At 34.8% G+C, this 27,176-nt stretch overlaps 1 protein-coding gene across 6 annotated transcripts in view; it reads left to right on the top strand.

Moving 5' to 3' along the window:
* The window catches only part of Anks1b (ankyrin repeat and sterile alpha motif domain containing 1B), a 1,098,518-nt gene that overhangs the window by 495,931 nt on the left and 575,411 nt on the right, over positions 1-27,176 (top strand). For all 6 annotated transcript variants that reach the window (XM_076854981.2, XM_076854978.2, XM_076854982.2 and 3 more), the window contains exon 12: positions 5,950-6,130. In XM_076854981.2, the coding sequence (XP_076711096.2) occupies positions 5,950-6,130 (181 nt within the window). The remainder of the gene's footprint in view (positions 1-5,949; positions 6,131-27,176) is intronic.

Below are 27,176 nucleotides of genomic sequence, written 5' to 3'. Positions count from 1 at the left end.
TTCACTAACTATGTTGAATAAGACAGTGGACATCCTTGTCTTTTTCCTGATTTTAGAGGAAATGCTTTCAGTTTTTCTCTTTTGGGTGTGATTTGGTCTTGAGTTTGTCATATATAGCCATATTTTCTTTACAATGTTGAGGTAAATTTCTTTTATCCCTTGTTTTTTTCTGTGTTTTGAACATGATGGGTGCTGGATTTTATTGAAGGCTTTTTCTACATCATTGAGATGATCATATGAGCCTTGTTCTTAATTCTGTTTTTGTGTTGAATTGCATTTATTGATCTGCGTATATTGAACCAATCTTGCATCCCTGGGTTGAAACCTACTTGGTAATGTAGTAGTATATTCTTAATGTGCTTTTGAGCATAGTTTACCAATATACCAATATTTTATTAAGGATTTTTCCATAGAATATAAGGTTTTTAAAATAATATCTAACTAAGATGGGTCTGGTTTTATGAGTATGGAACCAGTACAGTTTCAGTGGCTCCTGTACTCAGAAGTACCCTCTGCTTGGGTTTAGTGCTCTTTGGCCTAAAATAATTTTTTAAATTATTATTTAAATTTTTTGTTTAAAGAGTTTACCATTTGCTGACAATCCTTTTGCCTTATTTGTGTTACTGTCATATATTTTTAAATCTACTTTCTATTATTGTGTCATTTTCCTCAGTTTTTTTGTTTTTATTTTATTATTTTTGTTTGTTTTTAATAAACAGAATATTTTTTGGATGAGTTCAAGGCTTATACTAAGTTAAACATACAGTTTGCTGAGTTCTCACATGTGCTGTGGACTTTAGTTAATAATAATGTAATGTAATATTAATATTAGTTCACCAATTTGAACAAATATACCACACTAAAGCAAGATGTTAATGATAAGGAAACTGAGTTGGGATGGGGCATTTTGTCAAAAATTCTTAGTAGCATTGTGTTTGAATTTGTATTTTTAAGGAACATCTGTGAGAAATTGGAACATGTGCCTGTAGTTGCTTATCTACTATCCTACTTCCTGCCATCTTCCTACCGAAGTGAGCAGATTTCTTGGTCACCTGCTGCCCCAACCATGGTGCCCCCTGCATACTCAGCTGTGCTCACCTAGCAATGAGACCCTGAGTGTGAGGAGGGTTAAGGTTGGGTACACTGGAGTCGCAGGGCAGAGCCCCTGTGTACCCACAAGGGTCTGTCCTCATGTTGTTAGTGTCCTCATGCCTGAGAGAGCAATTCATTAAGTGTCAAACAATAATGCCATGACAGCTCTAGGGAGAGATCATGCATGTGTGTGTGTGTGTGTGTGTGTGTGTGTGTGTGTGTATGTGTGTGTGTGTGTTCTTCCCCTGCCTTTGGAGGAAGGAACCCCACCTTTTCATATTGCACTGATTCCAAAAATTCTACATAGCTGGACCTGAATCCTTTGCCGTCATTCCTATATCTGCTTAATTTCAGCTCTTCAGGGACATTCTCTAGTCACTCTAATGTAGGGGTTACAGATTTTTACTTGAAAAGAATTTGAAGGTATAATAGTTTAGGCTTTGTCATTTTTATGGTCCTTGTGGAAACTACTCACCTCTGATGCTGTAGCAGGAAAACAGCCATGGACAATGCATAAATGTATGGGCATGGCTGTGGCTCAATAAAAAACTAATTTATGGACAGAAAATTTGGTTTTCATACAGTTTTCACACATCAATAATATAATTCTTCCATGGACTTTTCCCCATCTATTTAAAACGTGAAAGCCTTTTTAGTTCATGGGCTTTAAAAAAATAGTTGGATGCTAGATTTGGATCAGGAATTGTAGTTTTCTGACTCCTGTTAATATGTATGGTTGCAAGTCCTACGGAAAAAAGGAGACATGAGTGCTGAACTAGTTTTAGAGAGGAGGAGTTACAATAAACACAATTCCTTTTACAAATTCAAACATAGCAAATTCCATTTATAATTTCAGTGACTTTGTGAAAATGCTTTCATTTACTTAATGGCTCTGCAGAATTCCATTTGAGTAGTTAAAAAATTAGAATGTATAAAAATCAAAATGTAAGTAAATGTTTTAGGCCCATCCTCTTTTATCTGCAGTTTTAATATCCCTACCATCTCTTTAATCTTTTTTCCACTACTTTTATTTTAGTCCTCCAGAGATGACTCTTAACTTCTGCCTCTGTCCTTTGTGTTTTGACGCACCATCTGCTTTTCTCGCGATTTGAATATATGAACCTTCCTTCTGATTTAACTACTTATGTAATCTTGAGTAAAGCATTTGGCCTCTCTCAGTCATTGCATTCTACACTAGTTTGGGTAATTCATGCTAGCTGCCACAACAGACAAACACAGAATCTCAATGGCTTAACATTAGGGGTTTTACTTTAATTTCTCATAAAGCCCAATGGGTTACATGTCCTTCCTTCAACTTACAGCTACATCATCTGGACAGTAGGAGAGGAATAAAAAATCTCTTTTGTACTAAACAGTTAATTGTTCACAATTGGTCATATGGCCCAACCAAAATGCAAATAAGGTTGTGAAATAAAAGGGAGACTATGGTGATAGTTGTTTTGAGCACTAAAATGATATGTAAAGTGATTCCTTAGAATAAGAGTTACCAAATGTTTGTTCTAAAGAGCCAGACAGTAAGTATTTTAAGTATTATGAATAATTTGGCCTCTCTGTCACAACTACTTAATTCTGCCAATGTAATGTGAAAGAAGCCATAGACAAAAAGTAAATTAATGGAAAATGGGCAGAGTTATGATCAAATAAATTTTATATTCAGAAATAGGAGGAATTCCAGATTTGGACCACAATCCATAGTGTGCGAATCCTTCACTTAGAGCATGACTCATGTACAGGATTCTAATTTTTCATCACCTAAGATACTCAGTGAGCTTGGGCATTGCTTTCTCCTAATATTCCTTAAACTGGCTAATGAAAACCAATAGACAGTTCTAAAGATGCAAAGAAGAATGAAGTCAAATGATCACTGCTCAGTGGTCTGGCTTTGGACTTTCTTTTAGCCTTCTTTTCTTCCTTTTTCCAGATCGTTCCTTTGAAACAGTCAGAACAAGATCATTTGCAGAACAAGATCATAGCATTCTGCTCAAACAAAGGCAGGTACATATGTGGACTAGCATTAACATGTACTGAGCAATCTATACTGGGTCTCTATAGCATACAAACATACATCTCATGTAGCATAGTGGTGTGTACGTTGAGAGATCTGCCACCCTAGACCTCTTACTTAGAATCAACCTTCACACCTAATCAGATGCCAAGTCCTAGAATTAATGTCATTAACCATCTCCTAAAAACATCTGCTATCTTCAGCCTAATTCTACTGCTTTTCTAAAGGACTTTATAATATCTTGTCTTGGATTCTATAACATCTTCTTAAATAGTTTCACTTCCTCTGGTCCAACCCAGATCAATCCATTCTCTAAAGTGAGTTTATAATATACTAATCTGATTATGAAATATGCTTGCTTGGAAATCATTCAGTGGTTCTTTAAAATATTTAGGCTAAAGGAAAAACTCCTTAACATGGCATTTAGAACCCTTTATGATTTGACCTCTGCAACTTGCAATATTTCACATCTTGAACTCACCACTACTTTTGCATGCTCTCCACTATAGCCATACTGAACTATTTGCTTTTTTGTTTTGTACTTTCCTTCTTCCCATCCTTTTTCATCAGCCTACCAGTTTTGCTTCACGAAGATCCAACTCAGCTATGAATTGAGTCACTTCTCCATAGAAGCCTTTTCTGATTCCCTCCCTAAAGCAGAGGCCCACCTTTTGGTTTCCTTATATTCTGCGCTTTCACATATTGTAGTTCTTATCAATGACTACATATACTGTATACTCTACTGAAGCATAATTGCTTGCCTCTTCCCTCATGCACCATTTTTCCTCCCATCTCAAGCTTATAAACTGAGAGAACAGGAGAAATCTTTGGTTTTTATTGCAATTGCAGTGTTTACCATGCATGGGAATCTGCAATTTAATATACATTCAGAAAATATTAATAGAAAGAGTTAACACAACAAAAAAACCAAGTTGTTTGTCTTCATGATCACATAGTTAATTGTTTTTAATGCAGTTAGAACTATGAGTATTTGGCATTCAAAATCATGTATTTAGGAAACATTTAGAAGGAAGGAGATTGTATATATCAGTTGGCTTGACTTTTATAAAACTTATAGGTGAAACATTATAGAAAAGTAGTCCATTGTCTATAAAATGATACAAAAACACAAGAAAATAAAACCTAGAATAATGGACATGCCTATATTTCTATTAGAACTAGTATCAGAGCTTGTGCCTCTTTAATTGCTATTTTACAGCATAGTGCGAAGAACATTGAATGGGAATTTGAGATTCAGTAGCCTCAAGAAAGACATTTCATGAGAAACGAAACCTGACATTAAACTCTGATCTTATATACTTCAAAAGTAACTGTCTTGTGTGGGTATTGATTTGAATTCTATTACTGAGTTGATGTGTCATAATAATAAATGAGTTGCACTCTCTTGTGTAAAAAAATTTATGCCTTTTAACATCCTTCATAAATATGTTGCAATGATAAAAGAATGAAGCATTTTGTGATCATTTTAAATCTTATACTAAAAGCTGTAAGATGCAGATATTTTCTATATAATGATTTTACATTACAGACTAAATGATATCTATTTGGAAAACTGTAGAAGATAGAGTAAATGAGTATCTTGTAGGGTGAACTGTAAGAGACAGTGTATGAGTATCTTTTAGGAAATAATATATAGAATGCAGTGATTAAATAAATAGATATTTAAGGGTAAAGAAAACATTAATGAATCAAAAGTTTATTTGGGGGGGGGCTGGGGTTGTGGCTCAGTGGTAGCACACTTGCCTAGCATGTGTGAGGCACTGGCTTCGATTCTCAGCACCACATATAGATAAATAAAATAAAGGTCCATTGACAACTAAAAAATTATTTTTATAAAAGTTTATTTTGCTTTAAGTAAAATGAAGTACAATAACCTTTATTTTATGAAGCATACGTTTAGTCTCATAATTATAAGAAACATTCAGTATTTCAGTAATACACATGAAGAAAATAAAAGTAAAACTTGGATTAATTCTTGGGAAATGGATGTACATCTGAGAGCCAAAAAGACTGCAGTTTTTCCAAAGAACAATGTTAGAAGCTCAGACAGGCCCGGAAAAAAGTGAATGTAATTGAAACTGTGGGAAAAAAACAAACAAACAACTGCTATAGGGAATAATCCATTACTGACAAAGAGTATAGATTATATCTGCTATTGCTCCATGATTTTAACTTTTATGTTTAAATTGACTTTTCTTGCTATTTGGGGATTAAGTAAAATCCTTTAAAAAGAAAATCAAAGTTCACTACAAATACCAAGCAAATTCTTAGATCCTAGAAAATGTCCCATATAACTTTACTTAATTCTGGTGATTAAATTCCAGCATATGGTTCTTGGGCACGATATCTAATTCCACCAATTTCTTGGACTATATAAGAATGAAAAAAGGAAAGTGCCTTAATTATACTTCAATGTTGTAAGGGTCCTTTTATTATTAGATTCTATGTCCTCAGGGTCTAACAAATGCCAGATATTTAATAAATATTAGTTGAATGAAAGGTGACTTAAAGTTGTGACTTTCAAAATTGATCATTAAAAGAAATGCTGTGTAGTATATTTTTTTACCATCTTCTTGGAAAATCAATTAAACTCTAAATTATTATATCAACTGTACCATATTTTTCATTAAACAAACTTTTCATTATAATTCATAAAGTGATTGTTTAGTATCTTTGTAAAGTATAATCATACTTTAGGTAGAGAACTCAAATAATTTAAATGAAAAAATTATCACTTAGATTAAATTGTTGAGAAGATTGGGCTAACAATGAATGTAATCATGTTAATATTTTTGTCATGCTTATTTTAGCCTAAACAACGAACATCTATTGTGTCTTCTCTGGATTTTCATCGAATGAACCACAACCAAGAATATTTTGAAATCAACACATCAACAGGGTGTACAGGCTTTACTACCAGCCCTCCTGTTAGCCCACCCACCTCTTCTGTGGGAACTACAGAAGTCAAGAATGAGGAAACTGACCATACAGGTGAAATAATTCACTTTTTGCAGCTATATTTTTGAACTTTTAAGATTAAATGCTTTATGAACTATAGGAATTAAGAGAAGTTTTCCTACAAATTGTATTGTGCTTTTGGCTCACATACACGTGTGGCAATGTAGGGCTTTATGATTTTTGTCAGAGTGTGGGTATAATATTATTTTTTAATATGTTAATGGTCTTTCAAGTGTTAAACATTAAAGATGATACTTTAATGTTGGTACATTACATGGTAGCTAAAGACCTACAAATGTTCTTCTTCCACTGCTATTTACCCCTCTACACACAGGAGTTTCAAATAATTAACATATGACTTTGTTGATAGCTGTTATGAGGCTAGAACCTTTAATAAGGATATCTGGCAAGACTGAGTTGGACAACGTGGGCAAGGGTGGATTTTCTACCTGCATAAGCCAAGATGTACTTGGAGAGGAGGGGCATGGGGGTAAGGGGAAGATTATGGAAAGTAACAACATCCACTAATAAAACATGCCTGGTTAAACCCAATCAGATTTGCAATATTTCCTTGCTTTGGGGACAAAGGAACTAATAACCAAATGGTAAGGTCAAGGGACAGAATATGAGAAATAGGAGCCAAAGAAGTTCTTCCCTTTCTGTTTAATTTACAGTAGGTACACTATTCAATTACTTTCCTTCAAAAAGATATGATTTTTAAATCCAGTAGATGTGATTAATATGGATTTAGTATCATAAAGTCTGGTCAGTATTTGCTTTCTGTGTAATATTTGTTCAAAATTTGTTTGTATTTAAGTCCTTTGATCTGACTCTACTTTTTAAAGCACTAATGCAAATATTCAAAAAATTTAACCAAAGAATTGTTTAACCCGAGGAAAAAAGCCAAGATTTTAAAAGTAATGACTAGTGGAAATTGATATTACATGGAAATTATCATCCAATATTTCATGGCAGCCGGAATCATATTTATAAAATGTAAATCAAATGCATGATTACCATGCTTAAAATGTGCCAAAGGCTTCCCACTCAATTAGAATAAAATCCATCTTGTTACCATGGCCATAAAGCCCAATTTAATCTGGATCCCAACTAGTTCCTTTAACTTTGCCTTTGGCAAAATCAAGGCCCATACTGGCCTTCATTGCTAGACAACTGGCTCTGGGCTTTTGCACTTTGGTTCCTTCTATCTGCAGTCTCTATCTTTAAATTTTCATGTGTCTGAGTGTCATTTATGTTTTGGCTTGAATGTTTTCCATATAGAGGCCTTTCCAGACTACCCTATCTCAAGTAGAAGCTACCAATATGATGATAATTGTAATATCAAAGAAGCAAAAAGAATAACAATAATAGTAAGTACTTCAGTGTCAGGCAGTATTTTAGGTACTTTATTTATATCAACTCATTGAATTCTCATGACTGTTATATGAATTAGGGATTATTATCTGCAGATAAGGAAATACAATAAAGGCCAAGCTGAGTGTTAAACCTGGTGTAAGAGCTCATGTTCTCAACCATTTTTCTGTCACTTTTATGAAATCTTCCTGTCTTATTTTTTCAATAGCCTTATTTGTTATATAAGATAATATCAATTACCTTTTTACTTATATATTGTCTTCTTTAGTCTTTCTAGAATGCAAGCTTGAATAGATGGGTCTCTGGCACATCATAGGCATTGAAGTTAGACTACTTCTCTGATTACTAATAATGAGACTGAACCTCTTGCCCATCTATGAAACTTGACCTTTTTATGTTCCAGTTTTCTTATCTGTAGAATTACATTAACAATGAATTATGATATGATTATGATATAACACTGAAATGTGATATGCATGTAAAGTGATTAGCATAGTACCTGACATAGTTAATGCTCAAAAAATAGTAATAACTATTAGTAGTAGTAGCAGCAATTGTGATATTACCATAATTCTTTCTAGTCTACATCAAGCCTATTCATTCAAGGAGTTTATTATTTATCTGCTATGTGCCAAATGCAATTTTATAATAGAGGAGAAGTGGGATGTGATTTGTAAAGAAAAATGGAATATGGACTCTGGAAAGGGTCCTGAGTTATATAATTATTATTCATTCATTACTTATTTGAATGCCTAGTTCCAGATTTAAAATTCTAAAGTGGGAGGGATGAAAAGTATTTTGATACTTGCCTTTAGGAAATCTTTCTTGGCTTTACTTCAGTTGGAACACTATGTTTTTTGAATAGTTTAGTTTTTCATTTTTTTCAGCAATTCTTTCAGGTAGATAGAAATATTATTTATTTTCTCTTCTTTTTTTAACTAAAAGCAAGAAAAGTTAGCGGTCTAGTGTCAAAGGCCTGATGCCTTTCTGTACTCTGACATTAATCACCAGAGAAAAGGTATAAACACACATTTTACTGCTACTGGGACTTCAGTGGCACCATGCACAATGTGTGAAAAATTGTCATCAGGTCTGACTTTTTTAAACAGAACCAAAATCTAACCTTTTAGCAGTTGAAATAGTTTCCAATAGCATATTACTATGGTTCTCTAATGTTGTATGTCATTTTCACATTTCATAAAAAATTTTATAATAGACCAATATTTAGTAATAATGTGGAAGGACTGGGCTTATTTGTTTTATATGTTAAAAAGTAAAACTTTAAATTTTAAAAGTAAAATTTTTAAGCTACACATTTATCTCCTTGAAAAAGTAGCATTTTATTATCTCGAAGAGAGATAATTGGTTATACTTTGTACTTAAGAACCTTCATGGAAGACATTGCACATGGTACATAGAGAAAGAGAATGAATTTGAGTCCATCCTAATACTGATTTCCTCAGTATTTTACATCAAATATCTTAACTTTTCTGATCTTCAATTTGCTCTTCTGAAAAGGGGAAATAATATCCATTTCTTTGGGTATTTGTAGTCACAAATAAATTCACTATGTGAATGCACTTTGTAAACAATCAAAGCTAATATTCTTTAATATTATCCTTATTGTTTAATGTTTTACTTTTATTTTTCTTTACTATTATTATTTCAAATATATAATAATTTTAAGATAAAAGAGCTATCTGTAAACCTACACTTCTTATTTTTGGGTACTGAACTTTTCTTGACTTAAACATATAATTATATTAACTGATACACCTGCAGTTCATTTTATAAGTGATAATTTTTTTGCAGAAAAAAATTAATCTAAAAATGACATTTAATAGAACAAAGATTAATAAACCTTCAAGTGAATTTGATTCTACAAAACACTAAGTGAACCAATGAATTTATTATAACAGGTCATTTTAAAAAGGATCCAAAATTGTGATTAAAGCTTCAAGATATCTGTCATCGAAAAAGGTTGTTAAAGAGGAAAAGCTTTGGTATTATTAGGCTGGGGAATGATATAAAAAGGCTTGCATTTAACTACAAAGATTTGTATTAATTATTAGTAAGTAGATTGAAATGAAGAAACAATGTCACCAGCAATGGAAAGATGTACATGGTTTTGAGAGATGCTAGGAAAGGATAAATTGACAGGTAGAGGTGTTTGACTGAGTGTACTCAGGTGAGGAGAAGAGTTGAAAGAAGGTTCTAAAGTTCCCAGCTTAAGTAGATGAGCCAGATCTGCATGCTATTCTTTGAAATGGGGAATATTTGTAGGTAAGAACGTGGGGATAGATCATGTAAGTAAGACCCAATAGGACATTGAAGGACTTTGGCTTTCACTTGGAATGAAATGAGGGTCCAATTCAGGTCTTCCAGAAGAAGAATCACATGATCTATTTCTATTTTATGAGGATTCCTCTGGCTGTTTTGTAGAGAATGGACTGGGAAGAGGAATAGGGTAGAAGCAGAAAGGCCAGTCAGGAGGCCTTAACAACTTAACAGTAAGACAACAGGAGGACAGCCAAGCTCAAAAATGAAGCTGTGGAGGTGGAGAGAAATAGGGATAATGGAAATATTTTTAAGGTTGGTACAATAAGAATTTATGGAGGAGGAGTAGATGTGATACATGTGAAAAAAAGAGAATTAAGGATCCATTCAAGATTTTTGTCCTGAATAACTATAAGAATTGACTTCTTAACATATGACATACAAGAAAGTATGGAAAGAGCAGATTTAGCAAATAGGAAAAAAAATACTAGGAGTTCATTTAAGTTCCAGATGTCTATTAGATATTTGAATTCATGTGATCCTTTTGAATGACTAGCAAGCCCATCTGATAAGAGATTTTAGTTGCCAATGCATTCTTTTTATCCTCATAATAGTTATTAATTGTTTAAATAGAGGTGGTGAGAAGTACTGGAAATCTAGATCTATTTTAAAGGTAGAGCCTCCTTTTTTTTTAGGTTTGGATGTAAGATATGAGAAAATAAAAGGTACCAATATGTGATTCAAGAATTTGGGACCCTTATGAATCACTGGAAGGATGGAGTTGATATTAATTAAGATGGAGAAGTCAGTTTTGGATATTTCAGTTTGAATCACTATTGGACATAAAAGTAGTAATGTTGAGTAGATAGTTGAGAATGATTTTTACAGGGTGGAAGGAGACCACATGATAATTTTAAGTTCATCATAAGTAGAAGGTATCAGTTTGAAAAGATTAAGAAACAGAAACTTAGTCTATAAAGAGTAACTTAGGAGTTCTGAGTTCTTCAGTGAATATCTCCTGGAAAGGCATACTATGAATTCCTGGGAAAAAAGAAGATGAGAATAATAAGTTGTAATAAATGTTCCCTCTTTATAGAAAGATCTCAAAATCTCTGAAAAATTTTGTGAGTTAGCACCTTCTGATCATACCTGCTAAGCAAGCCAACCACCCTAGCTAACTAATTATTTTCATTTTTGTTAGTATTTTCAATCCATCCACCTCCTTGCTGGAGAAAACTGATAGGAGAGGAAATATTTTTAAAAAATAAAGCAGAGGACTGGGGATGTGGCTCAAGCGGTAGCGCGCTAGCCTGGCATGCGTGCGGCCCGGGTTTGACCCTCAGCACCACGTACAAACAAAGATGTTGTGTCCACCGAGAACTAAAAAATAAATATTAAAAAATTCTCTCTCTCTCTCTCTCTCTCTCTCTCTCCCACTCTCTCTTAAATAAAACAATAAAAAAATAAATAAAGCAGAAAAGTGCCTTTTTCCAAGTGGAAAAAAATAAAAGCCTTTAAGTACTCAGCAGAAGAGGATGCTTTTCTGCAAAGGAGAAGAAACACTAGACGGGAACTAAAATTAGAATGGAGAGGGTAGCATTGACCTCTCAGCCTCATCAAGGATTATCAGAAAGGCAAATATAGGGCTTCATTTTAATTAGTTCATATGGATTTGAAACAGATCTCCTAAGGCCAAGACATTATTATAGCAGCCACTGGATTTGGGCAGCTGAGGGAGGCCAAAGACAGCTACTAAGATTGTCTTTAAACTCCAAGCTAAGATTCATGGTGATCTTATATGAGAAAAGTTAAGGGTTAGTGAGAATAATACATAATTACATCTTTGAGACATTTTCCCTTATAAATGTACATTAAATGATAAGCTATATTAGTGATTCTTCAATTCAGTACTTAAATGTATTTTAGCTTCCCAAAAGGAAAACATTTTTATGTCAAATTCCAATATAGCCAGATATATTCTTATCAGTTCTTAAGAAGTCATAAAATGCCTCATACTTTTTTTCTGTTTTTCCTCTGGTGCTACATGAATGTTTTTCCCCCAGTACCTTAGTACACATTACACATGACAGAGAAACAAGATACAGTTTACTAGATACTGGCTGAGGACAAGAAACATCGATTGTTTTTTGTTTCTTTGAAAAATATAAAAATATTTTAGGTTAGAGATGTGATCACATTGGAACTTATTCAAGTGAGATTATTTTATGACTATTGGTTAAGCAATGTGAAATAAATATACTCACTCAGTGTGTGCCATTATAAGAAAAAAACAGAATGTTCTGAGAGTATCCAAGAAGGTGCTTGATCTCATCTCCTGAAAAGAATGGGGCTCTGAGAAACAAATATTAAGAAACAAATATTAACTAGATTAAGATAGGAAGGAAAGATGGTTCCTCAAAGAAGGAATAACATATTTTTGAAAATCTCTGTGGTAGAAATAACATTAAACTACAGGTCAAGCAGAAAGGAGAGAAATGGCAGGAGTTGAAACCACACAGGGAGTTAAAGCCTGATCACGGAGGCTTTGTGAGCTGCAGGATTTTAGTCTCTATCCTAAAATCAATGAGAAATTATTGACAGGTATTGTAAGTGGAGAGAGATGATCCAATTTGCATTTTACTGTCTGATGGCTCTTGTTTTCTCTGGAAATAGAAACAAGGTTTTCCTTGGAGGGTGACCAGAGAAAGCAAAGACCAGACATTTGAGGAGTGGAGAAAATTTGACTTAGGTTTTATTCAAACTCCTAATGAATAGTTAGTATGTGAGACCTGTGGGCAATGGAGGTGAGGGGATAGTGGAACATGGACATTTCCCCAGTGTACTTGTGATCTGTTTATGCTATTACTTATGCCAAAATCCTTTGACAGGGCCTATTGTTCCTTTTGTCTGGCTTGACTCTGACAGGTAAAGGGGTCCCTCAGTCTCTGCCAGGCCTACCATCCATCCATCTTATCTTTGCTACAGAGTCTCTTCTTCTCTAGAGAGGGTCAATGCCAGCCATTGTGGCTTTCAGCCCAGCTGCACTCTGAAGTCCCCTCTGGAAATCATAGGAACATCTGGGTTTCATTCATAATTAAAGAAAATTTGCAGGAACCCAGAAAATTTATTCTTAAGATCTTGCTATTTATACTATGGAAAACTATCAAGTTTAACAGAATGTGGTCATGCTCAGAACCTACACAGGACTCAAGAACCTTCTTCTCTCTTTCCTTTGTTCTCCTAATGCCACCTATTATGTTACATCCTCTCAAAGACAAAACTCAGAAACAAGAATTCAGCATACACATGTGGAACAGTTTCCTTATTTTCCTTTTTTTCATTCAGACTTTTTATTTTTAAAATTTCTCAGAAGTTGGTTTTATCCTACCTCTCCTGTGGTAGTTTTATCCTTCCTCTCCTCTCCTGTTCTAAGGTAGGAGTCTGTTGACTTGTTAGCCCAGAGGGCATGAAGTCTCCAGTCTAGCTATGGATCAGGAAAGAATTCTAATTGAACACAATTTAAAGATGAAGAAATATCCACTTATTTTTTTAAATCCCTTTTACATTAAGCAAGCACCACTAAATGAAATATACATGAACACAACATATGCTTAATTAATGTAGCTTCATAAATGCTTAATAAATATAGCCATTATAATATTTAGTGCTGTTATTATATAGGTCTGGACAGCAAGCAGAGCCTGAACTCTTAAGAATTCAACACCAGCTCAGAACAGCTAGCTGCTGCAAGTCCAGATGGTCCAGGGTTATGAGTAGGTTCCTGTTTGCTCCATGCCTCAGTTTGATGCATCATGGGGCTGAGGGAGCAACAGAACCTGGACCTGTGTCACTGTTATAGACAGCCAGAGTTCAATACAAGCTAACCTATCCAAAATTATAGTAGCAGCAAGAGGGCAACAGCGTTGAAAATCTATTTTTTTTCTTCTCATTTAATCTTTTATTAACTAGGTTTTCTCTTACTTTTACCTTCTGTTGATGCATGTGAAAATATAACTGCTTCATTAGCTGGGATTTTCTTTGAGATTCAAATTCACTGTAGTGTATATCTTCTAATTACCCTATCTACTTTAGTTTGCAGAATAGTTTTTCTCTCATGATTTTTTCAACCAGATTGTTTATATCACTTGGAAAAAAAATGCCCCTGCTTATCAGTTACATTTGCATGATAAATGTGCAATCGTTATAGCTAAAAGTAAAATGGGGGGGGAAGCTGTCAATAATATTTTTAAAAAGGTATGGGGAGTCTATTCGTATAACCAAATCTGTGTTATGGAAAAACCCTTTCCCACATCCAGGTAAAGACACTTTCCAAATTGCTTGGCTTTTTTTTCTCTATTCACATCTGCTGTTGTTACAGTCTTCTGTCCAATTTCCCCCTTTGTTCTTTATACCTGTCTGTGTTAAGCTGGTGCCTTGTGTGTTTACCCTTGTTTATCCTCATGTCATTCAGAACTTATTTCAGATATTCCCCCAGATAACTTCCTATATACTCAGTAGACCAACTGAGTTTCCTGCTTCTGCAGTTTCAGACTCTAGTGACCTCAATTCTTCTACTTGACTTTTTGGCATCTATGGTAGACAGAGTCTAAGACGGCTCCATGACTTCTTCCTGACCATGCCTTTGTGTAATATCCTCCTTCTGAGTATGTATGTAGCCTCTAACTTGCTACTAGCCAATGACAAAGGTGATGGAATATAACTTCCATTGTTGTGATGCCTTATGGCAAAGTCAAAGGGATTTAACAATTGTAATTAAGGTTTCCATCTCTGACTTTAAGTTTATTTGAGGAGAGATCATTCTTGGTGTGCTTGTACTAATCAATAATCAATTATAAGGGTTAAAGACTGCAACTGGAAGCAGCAGTCTTTCTCCCTATGTTGCTTGCTTTGGAGACATAACCTGTGTTAGTGCTATAGTGCAAGAAAGTGAATTCTGCCAACAGCATGTCAGCTTGGGAGAAGACTCAGCCTCAAATGAGACCGCAGACCTGACCATTGCCTGGATTACAACCTTGTAAGACCGTGAGCGGAGGGCACAGTTAAGGCAAGCGTAGATTCCTGATATGTGCAACTAGGGATAATAAGTGTATGCTGTTGTGACATTGTGAAATTGTGGACACAAGGACATTGTGACTTTTTATACATGGATAGAAACTTAATAGTGTCTCATGTTTCCTTGATTTGGGACAGAAGGAGACTCTCTATTTGCCCTAGTCAAAAGTTATCTTTCAGATTAGTACCAGTTCCTTGGTCTCATTGAAATGACACAGTTAAGAGTTAAGAACTTCTAAATTGTCTCTTTTACCTCCAAACCCACTCAGTTAATATTTATACATTTTCTATTAAGCCACAACTCCCCTAATAAATACTAGTTTTTATTTTAATAGGTACTAAATTGTGATATTAATGCTCTAAAAACAAAATGTTAAAATGTGAGACAGAAGATAGGAGACTGTATTAAGTATCATAGACCCGAAATCCCCAAATTATTGATGACTGCCTCTTACAAACTTTCCATCTCCAAGTCTTGGCTATTTATCAAAGCAAGAGAGTTTTTGTTTTTGATTTTTCAAGCATATATCTGATCATGCCATCATAATGTTTATGTCTTGTCTCTGATTAAGAACTATATATGAACATGTCGCTATTTAAGAACTATATATGAGGGCTGGGCTTGTGGCTCAGTGGTAGAGCTCTTGCCTATCACATGAGAGGCATGGGTTCTATGCTCAGTACCATGTAAAAATAAATAAATAAAATAAAGGTATTGTGTCCATCTACAACTAAAATTATATTTTAAAAAAGAACTATATATGAACTTCTATATGAATATGTTCAATTGTCTCGTGTATCCAACATGGATCTTAATAATTTACATCTATTTACCTCTATGCTACTATTTATCTCTATCCAAATATACCAAATATTCCTAAGTGTATTTTTCTTAGAATTTATGGCTCCTTGGTTCATAGCACACTCTTTTGGCATGCCTTACCATCTAATCTACCTGATAAACTTCAATTCTTGTATAAAAATTGTCTAAAGGTAAATGGCTTAGTTTGTTTAGGCTGCTATAACAAATTACCCTAAACTGACTAACTGATAAACGATAGAAATTTATTTCTTACAGTTCTAGATGTGGGGAAGTTCACATCCATGCACCAACAGGTTTGATGGCTAGTTAAGGCTGTTTCTGGTTCATAGACAGCATTTTTGTGTGTGTGTGTGTCCTCTCATGGTGGAAGGGGCATATGAGCTCCCTTGGTCCTCTTTTATAAGGGTACTAAACTTATTCATGAGCAATCTACCTTCATGACAAATCACATCCCAAAGTCCCTACCTCCTAATACCATTATCTGAGGAGCAGATTTCAATGTGAGAATTCTGGGAAGACACAAATATTGTGTCCAGAGGAGTAACTTCCTTTGTGAAGCCTTCTTTAACTCCAATTCTTAAGCATCCAGATGGCCACTTGCACTCTTCAGATATATCTGCCAATGCATGCTTTACACAAATGTATTTGTTTATATGTCTGTGAGCTTCTTAAATGCAGGGATCATTTCTCAAATAAAATATATCCCTGGTGCCATCTATCATAAGTGAATGACTTATGATAGATGTTTAAAAATGATGAATAATTAATAACTGAATGCATATTTGCTTTGTTGGAATTCTACCACCTACTAGTAACCTATCTTGGTTTTATAGTAAGACAAAATCAGCTTTTCTCTTAACTATAATTGCTTTTCCTGAGCCAAGGAACCCAACTTTTATTCTTTATTTTTCTGTTTGTTTTACCTAAAGTGCCTCAGAGAGAAATGTCGTCTTTAATGTAAATTTTTGTTACATAATTGATCTGATTTTACAGATGAAAACATTGCAGTTATTTACATTATGAAGATACTGAATATTCTTAGACAATTATAAAGTAGTTGACCCAGGGTTTCCAAAATCATTAAAATCACTCTAGAAAGCAATGTATCTGATAAAGTGTAATTATTTCTAATTTCTTTTCCTTTTTATTTTCGTGGACCACTATCTAAGGCTTAATTTTTAACAAAACAGTAAAAACTTAAATAATACCTGTTTTTGTTTTTTTTTTTTTTACAAAGTCAAAGCAATACTTAGTATGGCTTGCTGGCTCGTTCTTTCTTTCTTTCTTTCTTTCTTTCTTTCAACTGACTTTTTCTTTTTCACTGCTTTAGCTACTTTCAGCATCAGTGTTATATGAGGTTAGGAATATCATGTTAGGCCATGGAAATTTGAAGAGAGCAAGACCTTTCAAAATATTAGAGTCAGGGTGCAGAATGAATACCACTGACAGAATTCTAACATCTGACAAGCAGTTTACAGGAGGTAGAGTGAACTCTCACTTATATGTGTAGGTGAGTTTTCTATAGCATAGTTCTTCTTACTTAGCAAAGCTGATGAGGTGTATTAGAAAGACAAGAGTGCTACAAGAAATAAATATTTATTCCAGAGGCAAAGATGTAATTTTTGCATTATCCACACTTTTGGATCTCAATTAGGTCCATTGTTTGTGTCTCTGTTCTATTAGCACAGATGTCTGTGTTCTCATTTATGAACTCACATTATCAAGAGTTGACTGCATAAAGCCAATAATAAATTTCAAACTTCCTTCTGGAAAGTGCACGTGAAGGAAGCATTATTAACAAATCTTTCACTTCCTAGGATCAACATCTTGACAAGCTGTGTCTTAAGTAAAGGATTTAGATTATATATTACATAACTTCAAAGTATTTTTCATATTTATTCCTGCTGAGTACTAAATAAACAGTGCTCATTTTCATTTAAATTTTAAGGAAAATTTTGACTTTATTTTAGTCTCCTTAGCACATTTCTTGGTCCATTCATGTGCTTACATCATTAACTTACAGCTGAATTTTGTTTCTACTAGTTATAATCTTCAAGAATTGGGTAACATTATAAATATGTCAGGTTCTCTGAGCTAAGTAGATTTTTATTTGCTAGCAATGTATTTACTCCTTGAAATTGTTATATAGAAAACTAAAATTAGAATATCCAAAACAAAAGGAATATGAGTAATTTTCCTGTGCCTTGTATATGATATTATCCCTTTTAGACAATTATTTCATGTACCTTAAAATTTATCTTTTTTTTTTTTTTTTTTTTGTGTGTGTGTGTGTTGTACTGGGGATTGAACCCATTGCCTTGTGCATGCAAGGCAAGCACTCTACCAACTGAGCTACATCCCCAGTCCCTTAAAATTTATGTTTAATATATTTATCTAAAGTCTTATCTCCATTACTGGATAAGAGCTGTTATCACATGTTCATTATACTATCTTAGCAATCTCAAGTATATAATATTATGGGTGGAGTCCTAATTATTGCTTGGTTATAAAAAAATAAAATTTTATAAATACTAAATAATAATTAATTATATTATTAAATTTGCTAAAAATGCCCAATAGGTTAATTCATTCATTCATTTAGCAGATATGTGCTTAGTTTTTATAAAGTGTTAATATCTAGGCAAGATACTAGTAATATAACAATGCAAAGACATGTTCCCTTCCCCATAAAACTTTGTGGTAAACCAATAATTAAAGTCTAATATTCTTGTATTAAGTACAATACAAACCTAGAGAGAGGAACATGTAAGGCTTGTCCTAATAACCGAAAGAATTAATTGGGTAGATATTGAAGGAACATATTGAGAGAAGCAGATAAAAGAACAGAGTCTTTGGAACCAGAGAAACGCAGAATAAAGTTCTTGCTTTACTACTTGATATGATCTTTGGTAAATGACCTTTCAGATATTTTTCTAAATTTTTTTTGAAAGAATGAGATGTCAGCACCTAGCATAAAACTCTGTGCATTGTACCCCTCAATAAATATTAATTATCCCTTCCCACCTTCTTTAAGCCTCCTGACAATCTTGACAGAACAGACAGAATTATCAACATTTTAAAAATTACATAATACAAATGTTTTTAAGTGCAAAAATGGGTAAACAAATTCAGCAACCTAAATGACAGAGTTATAATACAATTTTCAATTGATTTTTACATGTATTTAGATTAAATAAAAAGACATTCTTTTTAAATTCAAAAAATAAAATAAAAAAGAGGACATATTCTAATCAGAAGAGATGGAAAGTCTTGTGAGGGGAAGTAACATTTTTACCCGACGATTAAGCAGGAATTATGTGGGCACTGAAGAGGGAAGATGATTCCAAATAGTGGGAGGTTAGCAAAGATATAAATGAAAACATGCTATGTTCAAAGCACTGAAACTGATTCAGGAGAGCAGGATCAGAGAACCTGAGTGAAAGAATGGCAGAAAATGAGTTCATGGAGCTTGGCATGGAAATCAGGTTTTAGAGGTCTCTAAAAGCCTTCTTAAAGAGTCTAGATTTCAGCTTCACACAGTGGTGCACACCTGTAATCCCTGAGGCTTGGGAGCCTGAGGCAGGAGGATCCAGGGTTCAAAGCCAGCCTCAACTGCTGTGGCCAGTGCAGCCAAACTAGCAGGTTCCAGTGAGGGGCAATGGGAGATTGGAAGAAATAGTCAACACATGCAGATCTTGAAGATAAAACAGCTGGGGTTGGATGGAGCACTGCTCTCTGATGGAAAAACAAGTCTAAAGAATTGTACCAGCAATCTTTATTATATGTGTCTCTAAATCAGATTAAACACTATGCAAGCATTATTCTTTGTATTCATGAAAGTTACAGAGTTAGCAACAGTATACAACTATTTCCTCAATTACATTCTACAGCTGCAATGTGCAATGTTAGGAGAATTGTGCAGCTCTCAAGAAAATCCATTGTTTAAAGTTACTAATTAGTGGGCAAATTCAGGAGCAGTGGAACTGGTGAAATATTGTGGTTATCTTAGCAAGGAAGTTCCTTCATTCCCAGGAGCTGCTGTGCCTGAGAATAAGGTCGAGGCTGTAAGACTCTACTAGCTTGGAGAACATCTCCATAGCAACCAGACATCCTGTGTCTTTGCATAGAAACTTTCCCAGTCACCAAGTATGTCACAGCCATGAAGTCATCAGGGACCTCAATCTCAGACACTGGTCTCCCAGTCACTATCACCGCTCTCCACACTCAACAAATTAGTGAGGCCCTAAGTAACTCAGTTAAACCCTGTCTTTAAATAAAATAAAATTAAAAAGGGCTGGGATGTGGCTCAGAGGCAAAGTGCCCTTTTTGTACCTTAATCTCTGGTACAAAAAAAAAATCATATTTTAAGGACAAAGGTGCTGCATTTTCTGCACTCCATAAAAAGCTTGATCATAAAGCAAGTCAGGTCTAAAACCAGACTAACTGCTTATTCTAGGGTGGTGATGGTGATTATCCTTTTTCTCAAATTTCTCACAAAGACTTTTGTAGGCTTCAGGTGGCTCTGGTGAGAAACCACCTAAGGTTTTAAGCAGCATAATGATATCTGATTTGCATTTTTCCACATTCCTGGCTGTGCTGTAGCTTTGTGTAGAGGACCAAAGACAAAAAATAAGACCTTTGCCATAGTTGAATCAATGGCAGCTTAGATCAGCCTGTAGCTCTGGGGAAGGAGAGATGTTTAGATGAAGAATTCTCAGGACTTATAATTGCCTGCAGAAGCTAGAGGGAAAGGGAGTGGGAGCAGGCAAAGGTGTTCTTCACTCTCCTGTTGAGCAGGCAACCACTGGAGCCTCAGATACTATATCTAAAACTTCAATGTTGACAAAAAGCTACTGTAGTTACTCCATGGTGGGAAGGTATCAAGATTAGCTAGAATAAAGCACACAACAAAAGCATTTCAATGTCCTCTGGGGCTGGGGATATAGCTCAGTTGGTAGAGTGCTTGCCTCACATGCACAAGGCCCTGGGTTCAATCCCAAGTACCACACACACAAAGTCCTCTGGGGTCAGTAGAAGGACATTACATTTAAAGTGATGGTTTCCTTCCTCTCTCCTCCCTCCTTGCTTTCTTGCTTCCTCCCTCCCTTCTTCCTTTTCTCCTTTGTTTCCTTCCTTTTATTCTTGCTGGAAAAGCTACTGCCCTTTTATATTTTCATTTTACTTCTTAGGCCTCTGTATATTTCTACCTGTCTAAATTTGTTCTACAGGGACATTAGTTGTTACCTGACTTTAGTTTTAATTTAAAAGAGTGGGAGACCTGTAATTATGAAGAAGATTGGGCATGTGGGCACCTGATTCATTTCCCTGGGTGGCACTATGACTCACCCTCATTAAAGTAGTTTTGCTTTGAGATGCTTGATGCCTTATCAGTTTTAAATTTTTTCTGCCCCTTATGTGAACAATAAGGTAAGTTTCTCTCGTGGGTCATTCACTGCTCTTCATCTCAACTATGAGTCAGATGTTTTGCATTTCAAAACATTATCCTGCCTACAATTTCCCTCTTTATAAATTATGCAGAAAACTTCTACTAACAAACGATTCTGAACAGAGTTTTAGATTTGTGTCTATAAAACATATTCTAGTTGTTTTGCAATAATTTAGTAAGCAATTTTATGACCAACAATAATTAGAATGAGGTCCTGTTTTATCTGTTTTATCATCATTGTCTAAACATCAAGGTGCTTCATTAGATAAAAGCACAAGCATCTGTAAGTAAATTCAAGTACAGATGATTAAGTAATTTAAAAGTCCTCCCTTGATCCTTTGACTTCACATTCAGTCTCCTAGAAAGAGCTATCTACCATTCCTGGACTCACTTTCGTCTCTCTCAATCAGTTCCCTAAAAGTATTCCACTACTGCACTGAAATCTCCTGGGTTAGGTCTCCAGAATAATAGTCTTCCTAAATGCAGTATTCTGTTTGGTACTTGAGCCATCTGCTGTACTTAACCACTGGAGCACTTTGTGCATGTAGCTCTGTGACACTACCCTCTTCCCCTCTCCTTTCACCTCTTTGGTTTCCTTCATGATCTCTCCCTTTGTGTGTAACTCTCTCTGCCCACTCCTAAAAGATTATTGTTCTTCAGAATTCTAGAGTAGATCCTCTTCTCTACTCATTCCACATACTGCCCCTGGATGACCCCAGCCTTATTGCTCAATCACATGCTGATGTTCCTCAAGGTTTCATCTCCAAATCACACCGGAATTCCAAACTCCTAAATTCTTGTTTCTCATAGACTACTCTATGCAGATGTCCCACAGGCCCTTCAGTCACCATGTCTATGTAAGTTCCCTAAGGCTGCTTCAAAAAAGGGCCACAGATGGGGTGGCTTGAAGAGAAGTTGGCTTGTGAGAGAAGTTTATTCTCTCACGATTTCAGTTGCTAGAGATCTGAGATCAAGGTGTTAGCATGACACCTCTGAGTGTTCTAGGAAAGAATCTGTCCCTACTTTGTCCAACTCTCAGGTATTCCTTGACTTGTGGCAACATAACTCCAGTCTCTGTCTCTGTTATCTCTAGGTCTGTGAGTTCTTTTTTCTTCTTGAAAGAACATCAGTTGTTGGATTTGGGGTCATCCAATTGCCTTTGTTTTGTTTTTATAATATGTAAATAAACATGCTTTTATGTTTAGACCACTCTAATGGAAACTCTACCCCCTAATAGTGCTGTTGTTAAATGAATTGTTGCTTAGGAAGTATTTATTATAGAGAAAAAAAGAAGGAAGGAAGGCAAGAAAGAAGAAAGGAAAGCAAGCAAGACTTAGTTTTAAAAATGATAAGCAAGGTAAAGTAAGTTTAAGCATGGATTTTTAAAATGGGCTCAATGTAATTTTTCATAGTTCATATACTAACAAAATACATAGAAAATCAATGAAACACCATTTTAAGTTAATTCAAAACTTTCAGCAAAACCTACATTTCCCATAGATGTTAAGAAATATAGTTATGTTTCTCACTAATTATTTCATACCTGGCTTTCCCCACTCATCTTTATTAATGAAAAGGCTCCTGTCTTTATTGATACTAAAGGATATAATATTATTTCCCAAAATTTTCTAGAACATATCTCCAAAAAGGACAAGATTAAGCAATTAGTAGTATTCTTATTGTGAAGAAGAGGAAGAAAAGGAGGAGGGAAGAAGGGAGAGAGGGAGGAAGAAAGAAAAAGAAAGATTAAAAGGAGCAAAATCTATTTATACTGATGTCATTCTGAAAGAATGAAATAAAACATCATTTGTAATTTATGTATCTGCTTGCTTTTGTGGAACATTTATTCCTGTCTGCATATGTAACTGTTGAAAGATATGCCTAATCATTTAAGCAACCAAGAAATTAAAAAGGATTAACATGAAGTGTTTCAACCTACATTGGCTACATTAATAAATTCTCCCAAGAGAGGATCTATGGTAGACTCCTGTGCTTGTAATTATTGAAAATATCTTAGATTCAACTAAATCATACTAGGTCATATAGGTGTTGATGAGAAGAAAAGTGGAAGTGCCTCATTTTCCCATAGCATTTATTATGTAGGCAAATAAGGTCACCCCAGGGAATTAATTTTATTCTTTGCATAAAAGCTAATCCTCAAAAGAAGTTCTAAGTCTTGATATTTTGCTCTACTTTGCATTAGTGCTACTTGATGGTTTTAAATTCACATGATTTTTCAGAACACATAATTATAATATTCACTAATTAAACAGAAAAAATCAACCAAATTAGATATAGTTAGGAAAATGTCTTGGCATAACCTAGTGGGTCTGCTGAGATTTATTGTCATTAAATTATCCTCAGTAGACACTAGCATTCACAGCTTAGTATTTATTATTCATCTATTTTTAGTTCATTTTGACAAACAGCAGAAGATTTTAGCTTTACTGAATTGTGTGGGGGCCTCTGGGTACTTACACAATCATTTTAAAGCCTTATGTAGCAATTTTCTTCACTCAACAAGATTCATTTTATAATTCCCAGAAGTTTTGAGTTCTTGAAATAGTTTCCTTCAATTTGAAAATAACAGTTATCATTGTCATTAGATTTCTGTAGGTAAGTCCTCTCTATTAATGTGTTCTACTTGTTTTGCATATGTTAACTTATTTAATCCTACACTAGGTAGGTATTACAGTCTTCTCTGTTCATGTCTAGAAGAGGGTGGACTTGGGAGTAGATTCTATACCTTCAGACTCAGCGCCTGTTCCCTCGACCACCCCATTATTCTGCCTCTCAGTAATTTTATTAGATTATGTTGTAATCACTTTAGAAAGTACACACAACTTCTGTTTACCATAATGACAGAAAGGGATAAATTCAAGTGTCAGCTTTTGGAAGAAATGCCATTGCTTCTCTGCATCTTCCTCCATTTCAGGTATTGCCCTGGTGGCTTGGGCTATTTTTGCCTAGAGATGTTCCTATGGATTGTCCTCAAGTAGATCTTAGAACTGAGTCAGTCATTTGTGAGTCACATATAACACAGGGATCTTCCCCATACATTAACTCATGCAATATAATTTATGTACTAATTATCTCTTATAGATAGTATTCCTAATTTATAGATGGAAAACAGAGGATTAGTTAAATTTCTCTGGTCTGTGGCACTGAATGATTTATTTAAAACTATATTCAAAGGGCGTTTTTTGAGCTTAAATTTAGAGCTTCTTGTGGTAGCTAGCTGATTGCTTGCTTTCTTCTTCTTCTTCTTTTTTTTAATCCTAAGTATGGTCCCAAACCAAGCCAAGTAATTATGGTCAGAATCTGTTAGTATGTTTTACTAAACAACAACAAAATAAGTGCCTTTTGAATCAGAACAGATGTTTCAGTTCCTATTGCTATATAACAGATCATCTCAAAACTGAATAGATTAAAACAACAGGAATTATCATATTACCTTACAGTTTTCGTGGCTTAGGAATTCAGAACAGGTTTAGCTGTTTGGTCTCTCAGGCTCTCTTATATAGTTTCAGTCAAATGGTGACTGGAGCCGGAACACTGTGGGGAGGGAAAAGCTGGGGACTAGCCACATATGTGTCTCTCTTCAAATAGTCCTTGGGCTTTTCCATGAGTTCTCCTTGCAACGATTAGTGTGAGTTTCCCCAAGGCATTTTGGTCTCAGGTAGTCAGTCTGTTTACCCAAAGATGAAGGTCTCCACTGCTGTCCTCTCAGATGTAAGGTGGAGTTTGCATTGCTTTTCTGACTTAGCCTCAGAAGTCACATGGAATCACCTCTATCATGTTCCACTTGTTACAAGTGAATAACAAACCTACCCAGATTCAACAGGGTGAAAATCAAACTTTAATTCATAATGGGAGAGTGGCAAGATTCTAGAACAAATGGGAAGAGAGAAATATTTGTGGCCGTCTTTGTAAAATACAGTCTACCACAGTCCACCATCTAGATCAAAAATTCATGTTCTTCCCACAGACACAATATGCGACCCCCGCAACCCCAGCCACAAGTTCATCTCTTTTGGCTTGTGGTTCATTATCTAAATGAGGTTCAAGTCAGTTTAGTCTCCACAGGTAAAGTTTCCTTAAGTCAAACTTGGGGATCATTTTTCTCAGTTTGAAGTCTTGTGAATCAAAGATACAGATTAATCTGCCTTCCAATATCCATCATATAATGTTTAAACAGGTTAACTATAATAGACACTTTCATTTTTAAAATACAGAAAAGCACAGTAGCAACACAACAGTCATTGATCCATGGACATTTTGGGGTCTAGTCAGATACATGTCATCAGTTCTACTCTGTGAAAGTTATTCTCCATGGATCTTGGCTCTGCCCTGTGAGATCTTATTTGTTTTGAATGATCTTTTCTTTATCATAAGACATGATACTCCCAGTTTGCTTCCTATCTGTAGTAGTTCTGTGGTTCAGAAGATTCCCTTAATTTTGTATTATCTTTATTCCTTTTAATTTTAAACAGGTAGTGTTTCTAGCAATGCAGTTCTTAAAAACTGTGGGTTTTCTAGGAATCTTATTGGGTTTTATTCTGTTAAACAAAAGGTAGAGTTACAAGTCTCTAAGATAATCCCTTCTCTACTCTGGGTACCCTTTGTATCTGATGAAGAACAACATCCTAAAGTTCTTAGAATTCTTATATTGTTTAATCAAGAAGACACAGGCAACAGGTTTGTAAGATCCTCAGAGAGCCTTTTTGTATTTTTAAAATAATCTATTTGGGACAGACCTAGATCTTTCTGAAGTCTAAGCAAAGGATTTTATAGTACTACCATGTATTTATTTGATCTTTGGCTTAAGAATTGTTCTTTTCTTTTTTCTATTTTTTGGGGGGTACTAGGTATTGAACCCAGGGTTACTTTACCACTGAGCTATATACCCAGCCCTTTTTATGTTTTACTTTGAGACAGCCTCTTGCACAAATTACCTAGAAGGACCTCACTAAGTTACTGAGGATGGTCTCAAACTTGTGATTCTTCTGCCTCAGCCTCCCAAATCACTGGGGTTACAGGCAGGTGCCACCATGCCTAGTGTAAGATCTTTCTTAACTATAGAATCGTTTACCCCAATGTACAAGATGAAAGAGGCACTGCCTTGTCTGATGTAGCCAGGGAAGTCTTACACTGTTATTACAAGTAAGCCATAAACATATCAAGATTTAATAAGGCAAGAAATAAACTGTACTTCCTGAAGGCGAATTTTTAAGATTCTAGAAGAACATATGGTATGGGAGATATTATTGTAGCCATCTTTGGAAAATGCAGTCTAACTCAAATAATCACTTTGATATGATGAAACATTTTTTAAAGAAACTTAACTGTTATTTAACATGCAAATGCCTTCAAAGTATAAGTTACCTTGGGAAGATATATTATTTTTATTATTAAAAGTTTTGTGAAGATGTGTTTTGGAGCTTAGCTTTTGGAGTTGCTTTTGAAAGCTTAAAAAACTCATTATTGTTGAATGCTTTGTATTGCTGTCACAATTTGTTGACAAAGTATACTTTTATGATACTTAAATTTTCTTTGTCCTGAATATTTTTTAGCTTAAGTTTCCCATACTTTGGAAATGTTGCTAATGCTGTCTTTGGATCACAGGAAATAGAACAATCTACAATGTTTTCCAGAAGTGTTTCTTCTGATACTACTAGCCATGCAAAAGTCAGTATGTAGTAAAACTTTACTTTGTTCAAGAATGATATCCTAAAGAACAATGACCAGTTTCCTTAACCTCTCAGCATTTCAGTTAACTCCAAAGTTAAATAAAGGTATGTGTAGACGTGGTGTGTATGAGATGAAGGATGGCTTAGATAAAGTGGATATGGAAACTACTTTCATAAAAACCATCAGTGTGTCCTTGATCTAATCATTCAACCTGGAGCTGTACTGGGATTCAGGAGGGTAGGTTTCTTGAACAAACTCTATAATTAACTACCTCTGAGATTTCTTTAAAGCCTTTGCTATTTCATGTGAATTTTCTGAAGAGGGGAGACTGGACTATCATCAAAAAATTCTTCTGAAGTATCTTCTATTTACAAAGCATCCTTGTGCAATTTAGT

This window comes from Callospermophilus lateralis, chromosome 4, assembly GCF_048772815.1.
Source record: "Callospermophilus lateralis isolate mCalLat2 chromosome 4, mCalLat2.hap1, whole genome shotgun sequence".
Classification (NCBI taxonomy): domain Eukaryota; kingdom Metazoa; phylum Chordata; class Mammalia; order Rodentia; family Sciuridae; genus Callospermophilus; species Callospermophilus lateralis.
Note: the sequence above shows the minus strand (reverse complement) of the source record. Positions and strands in the feature narration are given on the sequence as shown.